Source organism: Scyliorhinus torazame, chromosome 6 (assembly GCF_047496885.1).
Source record: "Scyliorhinus torazame isolate Kashiwa2021f chromosome 6, sScyTor2.1, whole genome shotgun sequence".
Taxonomy (NCBI): Eukaryota; Metazoa; Chordata; class Chondrichthyes; order Carcharhiniformes; family Scyliorhinidae; genus Scyliorhinus; species Scyliorhinus torazame.
This window is the reverse complement of record NC_092712.1, coordinates 213,736,222-213,755,845: the sequence shown is the minus strand read 5'-3', so window position 1 is coordinate 213,755,845 and position 19,624 is coordinate 213,736,222. Positions and strand designations below refer to the sequence as shown.

General features: G+C 45.2%; 1 protein-coding gene across 1 annotated transcript in view; it reads left to right on the top strand.

Moving 5' to 3' along the window:
- The window catches only part of chn2 (chimerin 2), a 401,316-nt gene that overhangs the window by 361,199 nt on the left and 20,493 nt on the right, over window positions 1-19,624 (top strand). Inside the window, 4 exon segments of the mRNA XM_072509387.1 lie at window positions 14,911-14,942; window positions 14,944-15,054; window positions 15,056-15,086; window positions 17,135-17,212. Coding sequence (XP_072365488.1) covers window positions 14,911-14,942; window positions 14,944-15,054; window positions 15,056-15,086; window positions 17,135-17,212 — 252 coding nt within the window.

Here is a 19,624-nt window from a genome sequence, read left to right as displayed (position 1 = left end):
CAATTGTATAAGTAGTCTAAATATGATATCACTATCCTTTGAAACTGAGCTGACACAATTATGTAAAGAGCCAATATCAATAATATAGTCACACTGTCTCACCGCCCCCCCCCCCCCAATAGAAAACAACAGAAGACATTCACTTATTCAGTTGTGGGGTGGGAGTTAGACAATGAATGCCTTCCTTAGTTGGGAAGGAGTTGATCAAACTCGCTGAATAAGGTGATGAAAAAGGAAAATATTGCTGCGTTAGTAAAAGTGTGGAAATCTTGCTTAATTTGAGGGGAACAAAAAGATATCTTGCCCATAGAGAGCGATCTTGGTGGGCAGCAGCTGATCGGAACGAATGGGACACTTTAAAAAGGAGCAGCGGGGCAAATCTTCACTGAATCCAGGGGCGGAGCTCCTGAGCTCCAGGATTCAAAAAGTGATGCGGGCAAGAGGAAGCAGCTGATTGGTGAGTAGGGAGGTGGGGGGGGGGGGGGGGGGGGAGACCCGGACTTGGCTGGTGAGGAACTACCATAAGGGAAGACTAGTAAATTAGAAAAGTGTAATATTCAGGGTTAACTGAGAAGCATGAGGGATAAGTAAAAGTAAGAGCCAGCGTAATAAAGTGACAAATAACTATAATAATTAATACAAGGATAAGTAAACCGAAGTAGAACTAAGTTAAGGTAAGAGGAGTATCTTTTCGGACTTAAGTAATTAGAAAAGTTAGCAAGTAAGAGGAAGTACGTTTAGGTGTAAGACATAGCAGGTGAGGTCAGCCTAGTCAAATGTGTAACCTGTCATATGAGGGAAGTCATGGACCCTACCAGCATCCTAGATGACCACATGTGCAGGAGGTGTTCCCAACTGTAGAACCTTGAATGCCAGATTTCAGAGCTCCAATGGTGGTTGGAGACACTGGTGCATCTGCCAGGCTGAAATTTACGTGGATGACATCGTTAGAGAGATGGTCACACCACAGCTTCAGGAACTGGAAGAAAGAAGGGTGACCATCAGGAAGTCCAAGTGAAACGGGCTGGGAGTCCCCTGGGGTCCTACTCTAAATCGGCTTTCCATTTTGGAGCTGATGAGGGTGCTGTCATGATATTCAAACACACACATCATGATAGACACACCAACAGACAAATCAGAACACACAACACCACAACCAATGACAGAAAGATATAAAAGCACAGACACAACCCCTGGTGGTCAGAAAGAGCGTCAGGGGAGAACCAGGACACAGCCATAGCCGGGGACACTCAGGGAGACAGCACGTGCAGAGTATCCAGAACGAACTGTATTATAAGAGTTATAATAAAATAGAGTTGTACCACATACAACTGTGTTGGCTCATCTGTGCACCAGAGCACCCAACACCACATGGTACAGGAGTGGATCGATACCTGCCGGCATACATCCAGTGTACAGAGACAACCAGCAGTGCCCAGACATGATGTACGAGCTCCCGGTTCCGCAGGCGCTCCAGTGTGACGGCGACCTCCACGAAAACTGGCGGCGATTCCGGCAAAATTTCGAATTGTTCCTGGCGGCAGCTCAACTCCAAGACCTGGATGACAAGGAAAAAATTGAATTTCTCCTCATCGTCGCCGGTGCAAGGGCAAGAGCAATGTTCAGAAGGTTCAGGTTCTTCAGGAGGCACCAAAGGCACGATTACCAGGCAGTCATGGGCAAATTCGCCAAGTACTGTGAAGAATACGCAATCCAATGGGGACTTAAAGGTAAGAAAAGCGGCAGTACTCACCTCGTGGCTGGGATCCCGGAGCCCGAGGTCCCGGGCCTGAGAAAAGGCTGGGTCGAGGTCGACGGCCATCTTGCTAAAGGTATAACGCTAGCACAGTTGCGCGAGAAGTGCGCAGAACCGGAAGTTTCGTGTGCGCATGCGCAATATGGTGCGCATCCGCAGTTAAGAAAATGGCCATCGGTAAAGGAACAGCGATCTGAGCATGCGCAGTCGCTTCCTACGTGCTACATACCGAGCGTCAGGATGTCAGAGGCCCCAGACTGCACCAATTTAAAATGGAAATGTCCCAAATCCAATTTAAAAGGGAAACGTCCCAAATCAAAAAAACAAAAATCTGTTAAAGCTGTAAAACAACCTTCCCTCACCTGGAATGACAGCGCAGTGCCGCAAATTGACCCAGGAGATGAATTTTACCTCCGAAGAACCCTCCGACAAGCAGTTACCTACGCACAAGCCGATGATTCCGACCTTGAATACTTCGATGACGATTTTTACAGTGTTTCCGGACCTCGCGAGCCCAATGATAGCTCCGTGGTCCTATATGACTATGACTCGGACGAACCTTTCGTGGTGCACATTGGCGGCCCCCATACTGAATCCGACGCAGATGCGGATTCATTTTTCGGATTTGAGGATCTTCAACCCAGCAGATATGACGTTCCAACTTATCAGTACCGGATGATGCTGCAGCCTGACATTACCAGACGGGGAGCGGTGCAAGCACACGGAGGGTGCCCTGCTGCCACACAGAGCGTGGTCCACGTCCCGCTCAACGTTCCCGACTCTATGAAAGAAGACATGCAAGACTCCAGAGTGCAGTCCTCGCATGAACCAGAAGTGACTCCAGTGTCACAAGCTTCCACGGCAAGCTCGTGGACAGCCTCCACGGTGGAGGCGGCGCAAGACTCCAGAGCGCAGTCCTTGCACGAACAAGAAGTGACTCCGGTGTCACAAGCCTCCACAGAGAGCTCGTGGACGGACTCCACGATGGAAGGAACGCAGGACTCCAGAGCGCAGTCCTTGCAGGAACAAGACCATGAGGGTCTAGCAACCTCTCCTGACCAACCAGCGGCAGACGATGCAGGTCTGCCATGCTCCCGTGAACAGCAGGAAGGCTATGACAGCCTACCATGCTCCACTACACAGCAGCATGACCATGACGGTCTCTCATGCTACAATAAAGGGCACAGCGCTGAAGACTGTTCAAGCCCAACTGAAGACAAGCCAAAGGAATCGCCTCGTCCAAGCCCGAAGAAAAAAGGTTTATGCGCTGACCTTCAGGATCATTGTAGCCGAACAGAGATTAATAATGCAGCACGGCCACAGAAGGATGCTGAGGATTTCCTAACGAAATTAATTGTATGTTTAACTTGCAAGGAGCAGACTGAGAATTGCCAGTGTTTTAGTACGGATCGAAAAAATGGACAAGACATTGATCCTCAGGTGATGGAAATAACACAACCTGACTCATATCCACGGCAGGGACAAATGTCTCCCTTCGACACAATGCCGCAAAATCCCAACTTCGGAGACCAGCAGTTAGTCAGTAATGACTCTTCAAACCTGGAAGGGAACATTAATTGCATTGAACCTATACACACTCCACTGATTATTGAGCAGAACATTGGAGCAAGAATCCTGAGGACACCGACATCGAGTAGCCAGATAACGAATTTAACACCCACAGCAGTTTCAAGTGAACCAAGTGTGCTTTCCACTAATGATGAAGATGCAGATAAGGTCGAACCGATTATCCATTGTACCACACTAACCCCAGTGCTCAAGCAGTTATGTATGGGGAGTATGATGTGGGCAATTGAGAACAGTAAAAAAGAGACTGTGACCATGCCAGTCCCAGCAAAATCAGACCCAGAGACCATGAAGGCATGTACATCAAACAAAGTTACATATGAGGTCCCTGAGAAGAAAAGTGAAACGGAATGTTCTTTGGAAAATGGTACAATGTCGATAGAAACAGTGGATACTATATTCGAGACCATACATATGGGAGAATTTGGGGGTAATAAACAAGGTTCTGCAATGTCTGGGGGAAGATTTAAAGTTCCAAAGAAGAAAAGCCCAAATGAAGGACAATGGCAAGACAATGACAGTCCACCGACATGGTGTGCACCACCAGATGAAAACTCTGACAATTTACCCAACCCTAGTGAACAGCAAGCTGCTAATGACGATCTATCCACGGGATGTGAGACGAGTGACGACAGCATCCCACTTCCCATGCAAAAGGTGCAAGGTGACAGACCTCGCCTAGTGCGTACCAAGGCACTCAACGATCACGGTGGGACCACTGATGACTGCGGTGGCGGCGCACCGCTTCCACCCTCGATGGCTCGAGCCTCTCCACTGGTTGGTGCATTCCTGCATGTTCCGACTCCAGAAGTGCAGCTTCAGGGAATCTCGGCTGCCTCCAGTGAACCTGTTGGGACTCCGGATGGGGGGCATCGACGGAAGGCAGACCGGACTCCAGATGGGGAGCAGCCAAGCGCCGACTCTGATCTGCGCACGCCAGACCTTGCTCCGGACGGGCGGTGTCGCGGCCTCGGTGATGGCACGCTCAGGGTGACGGCAGATGCCACGGCGACAGGGAATGGATCGCGTGGCAGTCCCACTGGGTCGGCAGTGGCAACCAGCACCGGCGGTCCAAGGTGGACACACCAACTCGCGCCATCGCCAGACGTTGATGCGAGCAACAATTCTCTATCCAAGGCGACATGCTTCGACGTTTCTCTGCGGAGTCGCCCTTCCGGCACAGCAGGTGGCCGGAACCAGCGTACACGGTCTTGGCCAACTTCCACATCTGGCACAGTCATCGCCTTGCATGATATTAGTGATGGTGCTACTTCAATGGCAACGACCCATCGGCTACAAGATGCCGTCCACCACAAACATAAAAAGAAAACAGACTCCACCTTGTTCCTGGCATGCAGGGCGGATGGATTGGTGCGTAGGCGCAATCAGCGGGCTCTGTGCCGCCTTCCACGCTCGCAACTGCACCGTACGCATACGCCGGATCCTCCACTGGTTCCCAAGGATGACTTCGTGGAGATGCCACGGATCATGCCCCTTCCATCGCCACCGGAACCAAACCACAGCCAGGGCACCACTAACAAAAATGTTGAATGTCATATTTGCAAGAATGAAAAAGACCAAGCACTGCAGGAAGTACAACAAATGGTAAAGTAGAGACTTCGGCAACAGCATCACCTCCAACAGTCCAAGGTGAACCAGTGTGACCACAAATCTCCACAGCTGAACCGGCTTGAGGACCAGCCCATTCTTGAGGCGGTCACCCACTAGACTGGACTTATAACGCTGTTAATACGTTCAAAAAGTCAAACACTTCTGTATTATAACCTGTTGTTGTTTATTGTTCCAGATATCGTCTGACCGGACCAATGTTCAAGTTTTTTTTTTCTCTCGCATCCAAGTTTTGTTATGGTACAACCTTGTTAGTGTGACGCACCCGACATCGCCCCATGTAAATAGTTACGTCATAAACACACGCTGTACACAACACAAACGCACACTCTTAGATGCACTCACGACACAATTGTATTTATAACCACGTAGGCACTTGTCTTTGTAAAAAAGGGGGATGTCATGATATTCAAACACACACATCATGATAGACACACCAACAGACAAATCAGAACACACAACACCACAACCAATGACAGAAAGATATAAAAGCACAGACACAACCCCTGGTGGTCAGAAAGAGCGGCAGGGGAGAACCAGGACACAGCCATAGCCGGGGACACTCAGGGAGACAGCACGTGCAGAGTATCCAGAACGAACTGTATTATAAGAGTTATAATAAAATAGAGTTGTACCACATACAACTGTGTTGGCTCATCTGTGCACCAGAGCACCCAACACCACAGGTGCTGGTTCTTCAAGGGAGTTGCAGTCAGAGCCAAGCTTCTGGCAACAAGATGCGTGACTGTCAAGGAAAGGAGGAAAAAGGAAGGAGCAATAGTGATAGGGATTCATTAGGTAAGGGAACTGACGTAATAAGCTGCGTTTCTGTAGCCACAGACGTAACTCCAGGATGGTGTTATGCCTCCCTGGGCCAGGGTCAGGAATGTCAATGAACGGATGCAGGGCATCCTAAAGGGGAAGGGTGATAAGTCAGAGGTGGTGGTACACGGTACCAATGATATGGGAAGGATGAGGTATTGTGTCAACAATGACCACCCACTACCCACCCATGACTCTGTTCTTCTTTCACTCTACCTGATCCAACACCCATCTGTTTGTCACTGTGCCCTCTGCCTCTTAGTATCCTCACTTAAACATCTCTCTACAATATTCGCTTTCCAGAAAACCCATTCACCGCCCTACAATGGAACCAAAGTATGTGTGATATGTTTACATTCCTAACATGACCCAGACAGTCTGGCTTCCTGCGCCGGACACCCTCCCACCCTTCTCTGCTGATCCTATCTCCCTTGTCAAGCCTCCATGAATTTTGGGCTACCAATCTCAATCAAAAGACCAGCATTTATGATCATCCCAAAAAAGAACAAAGCAGCTGCTACTAACTCCAAAGTCCAGGAAGAGGTCTACCTCGCTAGGTTCATGCCAAATATGTGCGGTCTTGAATCTGAGCTCATGAATTCTCACTCGCATAGAACTTAATTTGAAGGAGGTGCTTAACATGAACTGGCCTTTGAGTGTGCATGATATGCAAATACTTTCAAAAACGTTTCCTGACATTAACTGTCAGGAAGCTTGATTGACTTTGAAAGTTTCGAAAACTTAATTGCAAAAGTTCATCCCGCTGTCAGGAAACTGATTTTATTTGCCTCCTTGCCAACTTCCCACTCCAGATGGGTTCAGAAGATTCTGATCAATGTTTCATGTTCTGATGAAAGAGCAATGACCTGAAATAGTAATTGCATGTTTCTATCTATGAATACTACTGGCTATTTCCAGCATTTTCTGTTTTTATTAGTTTGACAAATTTATTTGTGCAGTTATCATTATGAATTTAAAAATAGGAATTTGTAAAGTAAAATTGATGTGAGCAAGTGCATTCAGAGATGAGGGGTGAAATTCTCCGGAAACGGCGCGATGTCCACCAACTGGCGCCCAAAACGGCGCAAATCAGTCGGGCATCGCGCCGCCCCAAAGGTGCGGAATGCTCTGCATCTTTGGGGGCCGAGCCCCAACCTTAAGGGGCTAGGTCGGCGCCGGACGAATTTCCGCCCCGCCAGCTGGCGGAAGAGGCCTTTGGTGCCCCGCCAGCTGGCGCGGAAATTACATCTCCAGGCAGCGCATGCGCGGGAGCGTTAGCGGCCGTTGACGGCATTCCCGCGCATGTGCATTGGAGGGAGTCTCTTCCGCCTCCGCCATGGTGGAGACCGTGGCGAAGGCGGAAGGAAAAGAGTGCCCCCACGGCACAGGCCCGCCCGCGGATCGGTGGGCCCCGATCGCGGGCCAGGCCACCGTGGGGGCACCCCCCGGGGCCAGATCGCCCCGCGCCCACCCCAGGACCCCGGAGCCCGCCCGCGCCGCCTTGTCCCGCCGGTAAGGTAGGTGGTTTAATCTACACCGGCGGGACAGGCATTTTAGCGGTGGGGCTTCGGCCCATACGGGCCGGAGAATCGCGCAGGGGGGGCCCCGCCAACCGGCGCGGCGCTTTTCCCGCCCCCGCCAAATATCCGGTGCCAGAGACTCCGGCAACCAGCGGGGGCAGGATTCACGCCAGCCCCCGGCGATTCTCCGACCCGGCGGGGGTTCGGAGAATCTCGCCCGAGATTTTAAATAAATTATTGATAATAGATTAGAACCACAGAATTCCAACAGTGCAGAAGGAGGCCATTCGGCCCATCGAGTCTGGCCTGACCCCGTGAAAGAGCACCCTACCTAGGCTCACTTCCCCCGCCTGTACCCGTAACCCCATATAACCGGCACATCTTTGGACACTAAGAGACAATTTAGGGGCAATGATGTATATGTCAGGTGCTCAATTTGATCAGACTGAATGCAAGTTACTTGTCTGCTCATGCTTCCAGTGTCTGTAATGAATGTACATTGCTGGATGTGTTAAGACATCTGTGCCATTACCGATTTACACCTGTGTAGTATCATCCAACTCTTCCCATGCCTGAGCTCATCTGCTACTGAAACCCCTATACCTTTATTACCTCTAGATTTGACTTCTCCAGTTTACACCTGGCTGGAGTCCCACTTTCCACCCTTCATAAACCTAAGCTCATCCAAAACTCTGCTACCCATATCCAAATTTGCACCAAGTCTAATTCACCCATGACCCCTTTGCTTGTGGATCTATATTGGCTTTCAGTTTAGCAAGACTTGATTTTAAAATTCTAATCCTTGTTTTCAAGTCCTTCCATTGCATCACCCATCCCTATCTCTCTAACCGCCTTCAGCCTCACACATCCCTGCTTCTAATCACTCTACTGTTGACAGCTGTACCTTCAACTGCCAAAGCACTAAGCTTTTAAATTTCCTCCTTAACCCTTTCTGCCGTTCTTTCTCTCCTTCATTTAAGGCATTCTTTTTAAAATATATTTATTTGACTAATTTTTATCATCTGCCCTAATATCTCCTAATTCCATTGTCAGATGTTGTTTGCGAAATAATTTGGGATCTTTTATCACGTTCAAAGTGCAATAAAGATTTCTCTCCCTAACAGCACTGTGGGTATATCTATACCACATGAAGTGCAGCAGTTCAAGAAGGCTGCTCACCACTACCTTCTCATGGGCAATTAAGGATGGACAATAAATGCTGGCCTAGCCAGCAAAGCCCACACCCCTTGAATTAATTTTTTAAAAGTCAGCATTAAAACACGAGAGGTGAAAAATTGGAATCGTTTGTTTTTGTTTCTTGGGTGAGTGCCCTTAGAGCTTGAAAATTGCATCCAGGACGCATGCCCACACTTGAGGGGCAAATTATATCAGATGCCATATTAGTATGTATGGTGACGGTGCAAAGTGAACTTATGCTCGAGATACACAGAGCAGACATCATGATGTCAGTCAACATACACAAGCACTGCCATTTTTGAGTTCAATTCTCCTTCAAAAACTATCTGTTAACCTCACACAGTTTAACATGGGGTATTTAGCAATGAAATGACTAGTTGATTTTGGCTAATTTCTGTTTCTATTGTAATGTGTTCAGTACTTTCTATAGTTGTTTCATGTCGCAAATGTCTACAGGGAGTGGTGTGGTAGGTGCTGAAGAAGGTTGTGTGGACGTCAAAGCTTCTGCACAAATCAGTTGCCCCCAGACATGGATGCACTAGCAGATGCTCTCTTGGAATATAGCATTTTTGGAAAATATTTTATTAAGGCATTTGTATTATAAATGTTAACAAAATAAGCAACCACACACCAAACCAACAACAAAACCCAGCCAACATGGCTGGAATATAGTATTATTTACAGAGGGCGAGGGGGTGCAACATAAATGGGGAGAAGGTGAGTCGCATGCTGGCCCACCAGCTGCATCCAGGGAAATCTTAACTGTGCGAATAGAGAAGGGGGAGGTAGTGTCAGAGCCAGGAAGGATAAATGAGGAGTTCAGGGGGACTACGAGAAGCTGTATAGGGTGGAGAGGAAGGGGATATGGGACAGTTCCTGGACAGATTGACTTTTCCAACATTGGACGAGGAGAGGAGGCAGGCATTGGAGGAGCCGTTGAGGCTGAGGGAGGTGATTGACGGTATTAGGGGGATGTAGTCGGGGAAGGGTCCAGGGCCGGATGGCTTTCCAGCAGAATTTTATAAGGTGTTTGCGATGGAGTTGGCACCACGTTTTTTGGGGATGTTCAGTGAGGCATTGGAGAAAGGGAAGTGGTCAGAGACACTGACGCAAGCGTCGATCACGCTAATCCCGAAGAAGGGGAAGGATTTGTTGGAGTGTGGGTCATATAGGCCCACTTCGCTGTTGAACACAGACACGAAAGAGCTGCCGAAGTTTGGCCCGAAGTTTGTGGCATAGGTACTATATGTAGCTCCAGTGGCAAGTGTATGTACAAATGGGATGAGTTCACAGAGTTTTGGGCTGCATAGAGGTTTGAGCAGGGGTGTTCGCTGAAGCTATTGTCGTTTGCGGTGGCGATTGAGCCCTTGATGGTCACCCTTAGCAGATCTGTGGAATGGCAGGGGATTGTGAAAGGGAATAGGGAGCACTGAGTGTTGTACACAGATGACCTGTTGTTGTTCGTGTCAGACCCGTTGGAGAGTATGGGTAGGATCATGAGAATATTCGAGAGGTTTGGAGCCTCCTCGGGGTATAAGTTAAATGTTGGAAAAAGCGAAGCGTTTCCGGTGAATACGGCAGGGTTGTGGACCAACTTGGGAATGTTGCCATTTAAGATAGGAAAAGTTTCAGGTACTTGGGGATTCGGGTGACGAGGGAATGGGCTGCAATGCAAAGATGGAATTTGACAACGTCGTGGAAAAGATTAGGGGGGATTTTAAGAGATGGATTACATTGCACCTGACACTGGCAGGGAGGGTGCAGATGGTAAAGATGAATGTGCTGCCAAGGTTCTTGTTATGGGTGGGGAAAGTGCTGAGGGTAAAGAGAGCCGTGTTGCAGAGGCAAAAAGGGGGTTTGGCGCACCCGAACATACTGCACTGCTATTGGGCAATGAATGTGGAGAGGGTGAAGTGATGGTGGTTGGGTGGGATTGGTTCAGGATGGAGGAGCAGTCCTGTTGGGGATCCAGTCTGAAGGCTCTGGTGACAGCTCCACTCGGAGAGCAATGCCGATCAAAGTACTTTATCACCTCATCGTAGCTCTTGATTTCCTCTTCGCTATCGAAAGCGAAGGTGTTGTATATTTCTATTGCTTGAGGATCTGCTACTGTGAGCAACACCACAATATGCCTCTCATCAGGCTGTGCCTGCAAGTCAAGGGCTGCACCATAGAGTCTAAATTGCTGCTTGAACACATGCCAATTTTCCATCCACGTTACCTGAGACCTGAAGCTGGTGGGGTGCCTTCAAACCTTCCATCTCTAACTTCACAGTCTTTTGTTACGCTGAGTTGCAGATGGCCGTAGTTCACCAGATCGGCGGAAGAATCTTCTCTTTTCACTCTTCAGCCTATTTCACCTTGTCTTCTCTGTTGTTACCTTTTAGTGTTCTGAACACCTGGTACCATGTTATGTTCTGAGATATAACCGTTGTAATGATGTACATAACATAGTTGTTTACCTATAAAGATGATTTATTAACAAACATGTGGAAAGGATAACTAATGAATTATAATATAGACGGTGGATACTAAATGAATTCCATGAATTCTGCTGGAGCTACTCTTAAGTGCGACTATTTTGTTGTATAGCTTACTACCAACCGCCGGATGTCTTAGGTCACGTGATATGTCTCTATTGACACCAGCTGGTTGGAGGGCGCATTGCAAACTATATACAGAACTGTGCACAGCATATCACCACATGGGGATTCTATGATGACGATTATCCTTGTGCGCTTGAAGGGAATTTCTGTGTTAATGAGACCATTTTAGCTTAACATATATTTTGTAATCCATGTTAATCCTAACACCTGTGTGTAGTTGTTACGTTACAGGAGGAGTTATAATCTAATACTTTCATGGTTAATAAATGTTTTCTTCTTAAAATTAATTAGCGGTTCTGTGATTCTGTTCCTCCCATGTTTTTTAAAATAAGTAAAAGTTACGGTCTTTTGAGCCAGAGTTTCATTCTGGGATCTTCCTATCCAGGTATAACATCAACTGGGATCGTAACAAAGGCAGTTGAGGATGGGCAATAATGCTGGCCTCGCCAGTAACCGTCATATCCCATGAAACAATAACTTTTTTTAAGTCACACCCTTCACTGAGCTGGCAGCTGTGCTATCCTGGTGCCCTGAGTCTCTCAAATCCCACCTCTGTGCCATCCGCTAAATTACACGTCAGTATCTAAGCTCTAAACTGGTGGTTACAACTGTGAAATCATGTGGGGTTTGTGTATCTTCTGTCAGATTTCTTGGGTATCTATAAGAAGAAAGACACAAGAATATGGGTTTATTGCGGGGGAAGAGGGGGAGCATCATTTCATGCTTAGATCATCTGCATCTTGTAAATCAAAGAGATTGGTATCTGAGAGTGTGGATTAGCTCTGAGCATACCATCGTCTTTGATTTGTTTAATCCCACCAGTGTCTATATCCTCAGCAATGGCTATTCTAATATTGGTCATCACCATCTCCTCCAGTTCAGGATATTCAGAAATTCCTGTTACCCTCTGGTTAGCCCCTGCTGCCTGTGGCTATGGGCCAACTTGTCCTGCAAGAAAGAGAGAAGTTTGTCAGCGATTATCATTCAGTGTCTTTGGGTGATGTGGCTGTCATGTTTGAGTAGCTGACAGTGTGTGCAAGCTGTGAGGTAAGGGTGTGAGGTTTGTAGCAATCCTTAAGTGTGTGAGGGTGTGGTTGTGCAAATGAATGTCAGGTATGAATTCTGAGTGATACTAATTGGTGGTAGGAAGTGGTGAATTGAGCTGTTTGTGAGGGTAGTGGTGCAATTGGCAGAATATGGCATTTCAAGATTCTTTAACTGGCCTTAATCATGTGAGAAGTATTTGAACATGTTGCAGTGCTGTATCCAGGTCCTTGGGGCTTGGCTTCTGGCATTGACCTCCTTGGATATCTTTTCCCATTGCATTTTGAGCGTGGAGGACCTACTGATGCACTTTGCAGATACAGGGCACCTTTCCTCCTTTCCAACTCCTCTACCATGACTTCCAGTGCAGCATCTGAAAACCTTGGACCCTCTTTCCGCTTATTTTGTGTCGCTCCTCAATGTTTCCCATTTTCTGCATGACTGCCAGCACTTACGCCAGTCATAGTGCTATCGTTTAAATGTTGCAGGCTAACTTTAATCATGTGCTGGCTCCTCATGATATTTCTACCTCTGCTAATGCGTCTAGCCACAAATTGCACCGTTACTGTGGCTGGACACAAATCATTGAAATGAATGGGCAGCATAACTTTGGCATGCTGCCTGCTTTGAAATCAACGGGCACAGATTAATCACTCAATGCAATCCCTCGACCAGCTCTCGTGCCCCTTGGGATTGGGATAAACAAAACTTCAACTAAGTACTGTGACATTTTTTGAATGAATGCACAGTGCCATAAAATTACATGGAATACATAAGATGTGTGTACCTCTGGTTCCACATGATCAGAAAGCACAGTGGGTTAAATAGCTGGCTTGCAATGCAGAACAATGCCAGCAGCGCAGGTTCAATTCCCGTACCGCCTCCCCGAACAGGCGTCGGAATGTGGCGACTGGGGGCTTTTTACAGTGACTTCATTGAAGCCTACTTGTGACAATAAGCAATTATTATTGAAGGCAGCTGCAAGGCAGGGAGGTGGAACTTGCATAGGGATCTAAGTTGGTGTTCTGGATTCACTTATTCTATCCTCAGTATTTTGGCTGGCTGTAGCACTCTTCCCAAGTTTGTCCCACTCTCTCCTCCATGTCCCAATACTAAGAATTGTCAGTGTTTCTTGAAGCAGAAGAAAAGAACAGCACTTATCTCTCTCCCCAGAATTATATTGATGTTGGCTTCACTGTTTCCTGTTCGATATTGGTGCCAATTTGGATGTAGTAGAAAGTTAGCTGCAAATACATAAGCTATAGTATGTGCTGCTGTTGACATTGATTAATTTATTTTTATCCTCACGTTGTCGACCCAGTTATACACCCCTTGTCATAAAATGTATGTGAGATAATTTGTATTCCCATTCCTCTTCCCTCTCTATGTATTGAAGTTTCAACTCAAGCATCACTGTTTTTGGAAAATTTCATTGTCAGAGGAAGTGAATGTACTTATCAAGATTGTATTAATCATTAATCAATGCTAGTCACTATTTTCATTGAAGGTTGTTTATATTTTTCATAAGGAGTGTTCTGTCAAATAACCCATAGAACTGCTTTCCCTGCCAAGTGAAACTAATCTGAAATGAAAGTTTTTACTTTGTAAACCAGTGAAACTTGAACATTGAGGATTGCACACAGTTATTTTTGATACCAGTCAAAAATGCTAAGATATCACAGTTTCCCAGTAGCTTGTCACACACCACTGGCTAGAAACAAAACACAATGTGAATAGCAGAATTCTTTTGCATTCTGCTCCTCTTTGTTAATTTTGAATGGCTTCATTTTTTTGCCACTGACTCATGAAGGCATTAAGAATTCTAGTGAGACTTTTGCCCTTGTTTAACACCACATCTTTCTAATATAAAAACAACAGTACAATAAATTCTAATATATAAGTTGCAACTCACCTGTACATCACAACCCCTGTTTTACAGTTCTCTTTTCAGTTTAAAATATTGTTTAAAATGTTCTGGATTACAGTATTACTGCTGGCGGTCCATACTCGAACAAACGCCAATACTATTGTAAAAAATGGCTTGTGGGGTCGATAGTTTTTAAACTGTAATACTAATCCTAAACTATAAAAAAAAAATTCTTGAACATAAATTTAAATAAGTGGGGCAGCTCAGTAACGCAGTGGTTAGCACTGCTGCCTCACTGTGCCGAGGTCCCAGGTTCGATCCTGGCTCTGGGTCACTGTCCGTGTGGAGTTTGCACATTCGCCCCGTATTTGCGTGGGTATCACTCCCCACAACCCAAAGATGTGCAGGGTAGGTGGATTGGCCATGCTAAATTTGCCTCTTAATTTAAAAAAAACAAATTGTGTACTCTTTTTTTTTTTTTAAATCATTTTTAATTTAAGAAAGAGAAAAGAACTTAAATGTTTCTTGCCCTTAACCTCCTCTTTCCTATTCCCCCTGTCATTTTGTAGAAAAATAACTTTAATTGTTTTCTAATCCAACTGTTCTAATATTTACAAATATAAAATATTTCCTGAATACTACTCCTTCCAGGAATCCACCTTTATTTAAGAATTGAACGTAACTTACGCGTAACTTATACAGAATTGGTCTGCCATAAGCCGATCAATGCTAAATGTATAACTTGTCAGCACGAGATCTATTATCGTCATACTAAAACTTGTGAGCATAAGTATACCATTTTGAGGTTGACTTACAGTAACTATTTCGGAGTCACATAGCAAAAGCACTGTTTAATTCTACTTCTGTTGGTTTTTGTTCCAGACTGTGGACTGAATGTACATAAGCAGTGTTCAAAAATTTGTACCCAATGACTGTCAGCCTGACCTCAAGAGAATCAAGAAGGTATACAGTTGTGACTTGACAACCCTGGTAAAAGCGCACAATACGCAGAGACCTATGGTGGTGGGACATGTGCATTCGAGAGATTGAAGTCCGAGGTTTGAGCATACTTTTCTTCATGCTGAAAAATATAATTTTGATTGAATGTTTACACTCCACCCAAAGGCAGTTGGTGCAATTCAGTTATGCCTGTCTTGCAATGCCAGTAAAGCAATGAAACTCTGATTTCAGCAGGTGCTAACGACACAGGTGCTCTTTTGTCTTACCATTTCAGAGTGTCGTCTCACAATCAAATTTCCTATGAATGACATCTATAAAGGAGAACAAATCTATGGGAAAACAATTAATAAAGTGATCCTGTGGTATCCATAGGTTATGCATCTTTATTTGTTGGGTTATTTATTGCAACCATTGTAGAATCACAGAATAACACAACACAGGAGGCCATTTCACCCATCTTGCCACTACTGGTACTTTGTAAGGGGCGCCCAGAGGAGATTCATGATCCCTTGCCATGCAAATATATGCATGGTGGGGATTTTGAGGGATTCTGTCACAAATCCCTGTATCGGGCCGCCATTTTGAGCAGGCGCCCAATAGCAAGGTTCGGCAGCTGGCACCCCCCTGCAGCACAATTCTGCGGCCCCCCACCATCACCACCACCACGGGATGTGCTGCGTTCCCCCCCCTTGTCCCTCCCCCCCCCCCCCCCCCCCCCCCCCCCACCCACCACAGTATGAAGGTGAGCTGACTCTCCACACCAGAGACCTCCAGAACAGAGACCCCTCCCATCAGAGACTCCCAATAACAGAGCCCCCAGCCAGTAACTCCCCACATAACAGAGCTTCCCAATGGAGACTCCTCCATATCAGTGCCCCCCCACCACAGATACCCCCACCAGAGACTTGTTTCTTAAATAAAGGTGTTGCAGTTGCTATTTTCCAATCCACTGGGACCCTTCCAGAATCTAAGGAGTTCTGGAAGATTAACCAATGAACCTACCATCTCTGCAGTCACTTCTTTCAAGACCTGAGGATGCAGGCTATCTCCTTTTGGAGACTTGTCAGTCTTTAGATCTAATCTTTTTCCCAGCACATTTTCCCGAGTAATGGTGATTGTTATATGTTTCCAACTTCCTGCTCATTCCTTAACTTTCAAGTATACTTAGGAACTTTTCTAACTCTTCTACAGTGAAAACAGACCCAAGATGCCTGTTCAATGTTTCTGCCATTTCCTTGTTTTCCCTTGTCAATTCTCCAGACTCTCTTTAGAGAACCAATGCTGTTAGACTAGATTGTGAGGAGGATGTTTGTTTAGCCTGTGATTTCCAAAATGAATGAGTGAAAACCTGTATCGTGTTGCACCCATGTATGGAATTACAATATTCCAACAAAAGTTTTACTTCGATTGTTGCTGCCTCTCCAATGCAATCAATGACATAAAAATACATTTATAATATGGTGTGCATTTTGTGTTTTAAAAAGTATACTCTGAGAAGAAAATAACAGGCTCTTCTACATATTTTATTGTCATTGGAAGGAAGAGAAAATTATGTAGGCCCTTATTTCCCCCACTGAAACCAATAGTTTTATTGAGAATGGCATTTTATTGAGGATAATGATAATAGACATTTTGGACAGGGGTTGGGTTCTGGGTACTTGTCTTATTCACACCATGAAAATATTCATGGACGTGTTCGGAAAACTTTCACTTTAAACTTTTTTTTATTCGTTCATGGGATCTGGGCGTCGCTGGCTGAGCCAGCATTTGTTGCCCATCCCTAATTGCCCTTGAGGGGGCAGTTAAGAATCAACCACATTGCTGTGGGTCTGGAGTCACATGTAGGCCACATCAGGCAAGGACGGCAGATGTCCTTCCCCAAAGGACATTAGTGAACCAGATGGGTTTTTACGACAATCAGCAATGGTTTCATGGTCATCATTAGACTTTTAATTCAGATTTTAGCAAATTCAAATTTCTCCATCTGCAGTGGGGAGATGTGAACCTGGGTCCCGAGCGTATTACTCTGGGTCTCTGGTTTACTAGTCCAGTGATGATGCCACTATGCCATCGCCTCCTTTAACTTAACTAATTATCTCACCCCCAGTGTAATTAGTAAAATAACAATTTTCCATTTGTTAAATAGGTTTGAAATCTGAGGGGCTTTACAGAGTCTCTGGATTTACTGAGCACATAGAAGATGTTAAAATGGCATTTGACCGAGGTGAGTACAACACTATCTTCTGGTTTAAGCCTAAATGTAAAACATACATTTTAAGCTATTAGTTTTGTAAGTTTTCCCTTTGCGGTGACTTGTTAAGGCAATAGTGCAATTATAAAAAGCTACTATTTTACATTTTGGGGAAGATTTCCTTTTCTATTTGTAGCATAAATATGAATATAAAATATAAAAAGCGCATTTATGATTTGCACTGCACATTTCAGGTCATATTTCCTTGATATTTCTGCAATTTTATAATTGTCATGAAACCATACGTACCTGCAAAGACATATGTTTGGCCATAATTGAAGTCCGATGTGCAGTTTTGTGCATCTAATGATAGAAGGCAAATAGATCATGGAAAGGAATGATTACGGGTAGGATAAAATCAGAAATGAGATGATGCCAGTTATGATCAGAGTCCTGCAAGTGTGTCACATGGAACTATTAAAAATCAACACCTATTATTGAATAATTGGAATATAAATGCTGTCTAGTTGTGCGAGTCTGTCCACATTAAATATTCAGCTGTTCCGCCCTTTTCCATATGCAATGCAGACTCAATGGAGGGGTTTCCCAGACTGGTAAGAAATAGAAAAGTTAATGCATTCACATGTCAAAGGATTGCCACAGAGTGTGGATGTTCTGAAGACTGATGGCTCTGATAATGCTGGGACTCGTGCAATGCCAGCCACTCCTCTGGTGTCACCTTGACAACATATTTATGCCAGCGCAGAGACTGCCTGTTTTCACATCACCTAGCTTTACTCCATCTCTACTTATCTTCTGTTGAAACCTACATTCTTAACCTTTGTTACCTCTGGACTTGACTATTCCATTACTTCCTGGCTTGTCTCCCACTTTTCATCCTCTGTAAACTTGAGGTCACCCAAAACTGAACTTGCCCAATTCCCCATTCACCGATCATCCCTGTCTTCATTGACTTACATTGGCTCCTGATCAAGTAATGTCTTGATTTTAAAGCTCTCATTGAGGTTTTCAAATCCCTCGATGACCTTGCCCCTCCTATCTTGGTAATCTTCTGAAATATCTGCACTTATCTAATTTTGGAATCGTCAATATCCCTGATTTTAATCATTCCAACATCGGTGGGCTCACCTTCAGCTGCCTAGGTCCTAAACTCAGGAATTTCCTCCTTACGCTTCTCTACAACTCTACCTCACTTCCTCTTTTAAGATGCTCCTTAAAATCTACCCCTTTGACAAAGATTTTGGTCATCTGTCCTATCTCCAGGTTGATGTCATTGTTTGTTTTAGAATGCTCCCGCAAAGCGCCTTGAGACTTTTTATTCTCTTAATGGACCTGTCCAAAATAAGTCTCGTGATTTGGCCGACATAATAATAAATATCCTCTTAGTGTTCTATTTGCTAAGACTACGCGACTTATATGAGATAAACAGCTTATTTAAAATATTGAAATGTGCTTATTCCTAGCACTGGACCATTATCTTGAAAATTGTAGATTCAATGATTTTTTAATAGTTTTTCTTTTAGTCATGGAGGTTGGAAGCACTGTAGAGGTACATTTTACATAGAGCAGATAGTGGAAAGTACAGCCAGATGACAAGGCTTCAATATCAGCTCTGTTTCCATCAAAGTGACAATGATAATATACTCATCCACAATGAAGGATGGATGGCAAGAGTCCAAGAGGATACACAAAAGAACTTAGATACCACAGGGGTGGTGAAAATTAGTGGATATGTGTCCTAGTTGAGAGCAAGACACATGTGCATGATGGTCCCAGGGTAGAATCAGCTCTTTCCATTGTCCAGGATTGGAGAGAATTGTGCAGAAAGAATGAACCCTGGAACTACCTGAGAAGCAAAATATCAGTGGGTGCACTACTGGACATTGTTCAGTTGAAGCTGAGGGCTCAGGAGGAGTGAAGAGCTGATCATATGCAAGCAGAGGCTGATCCAAGGGTCCAGCAGAAGGTACATACTGGATCCGGGTGTTAGAATCTATATTTGTGAACTTGGTATACAAGCAGAAATAGTACGAGCAGTGGGCGTGAAATCCAAGGTTTAAGAGCAGGATAAGTCTTACAACACCAGGTTAAAGTCCAACAGGTTTGTTTCGAATCACTAACTTTCGGACCGCTGCTCCTTCATCAGGTGAGTGAAGAGCTGGGTTCTACAACCACATGTATAGACAAAAGTCAATGATGCAAGACGATACTTTAAATGTGAGTATTTGCAAGTAATTAAGTATTGCATTCAAAGTATTGACATGCATCATTGACTTTGTCTATACATGTGGTTGTGAAACCCACCTCTTCACTTACCTGATGAAGGAGCAGCGCTCCGAAAGCTAGTGATTAGAAACAAACCTGTTGGACTTTAACCTGGTGTTGTAAGACTTCTTACTGTGCCCACCCCCAGTCCGACGCCAG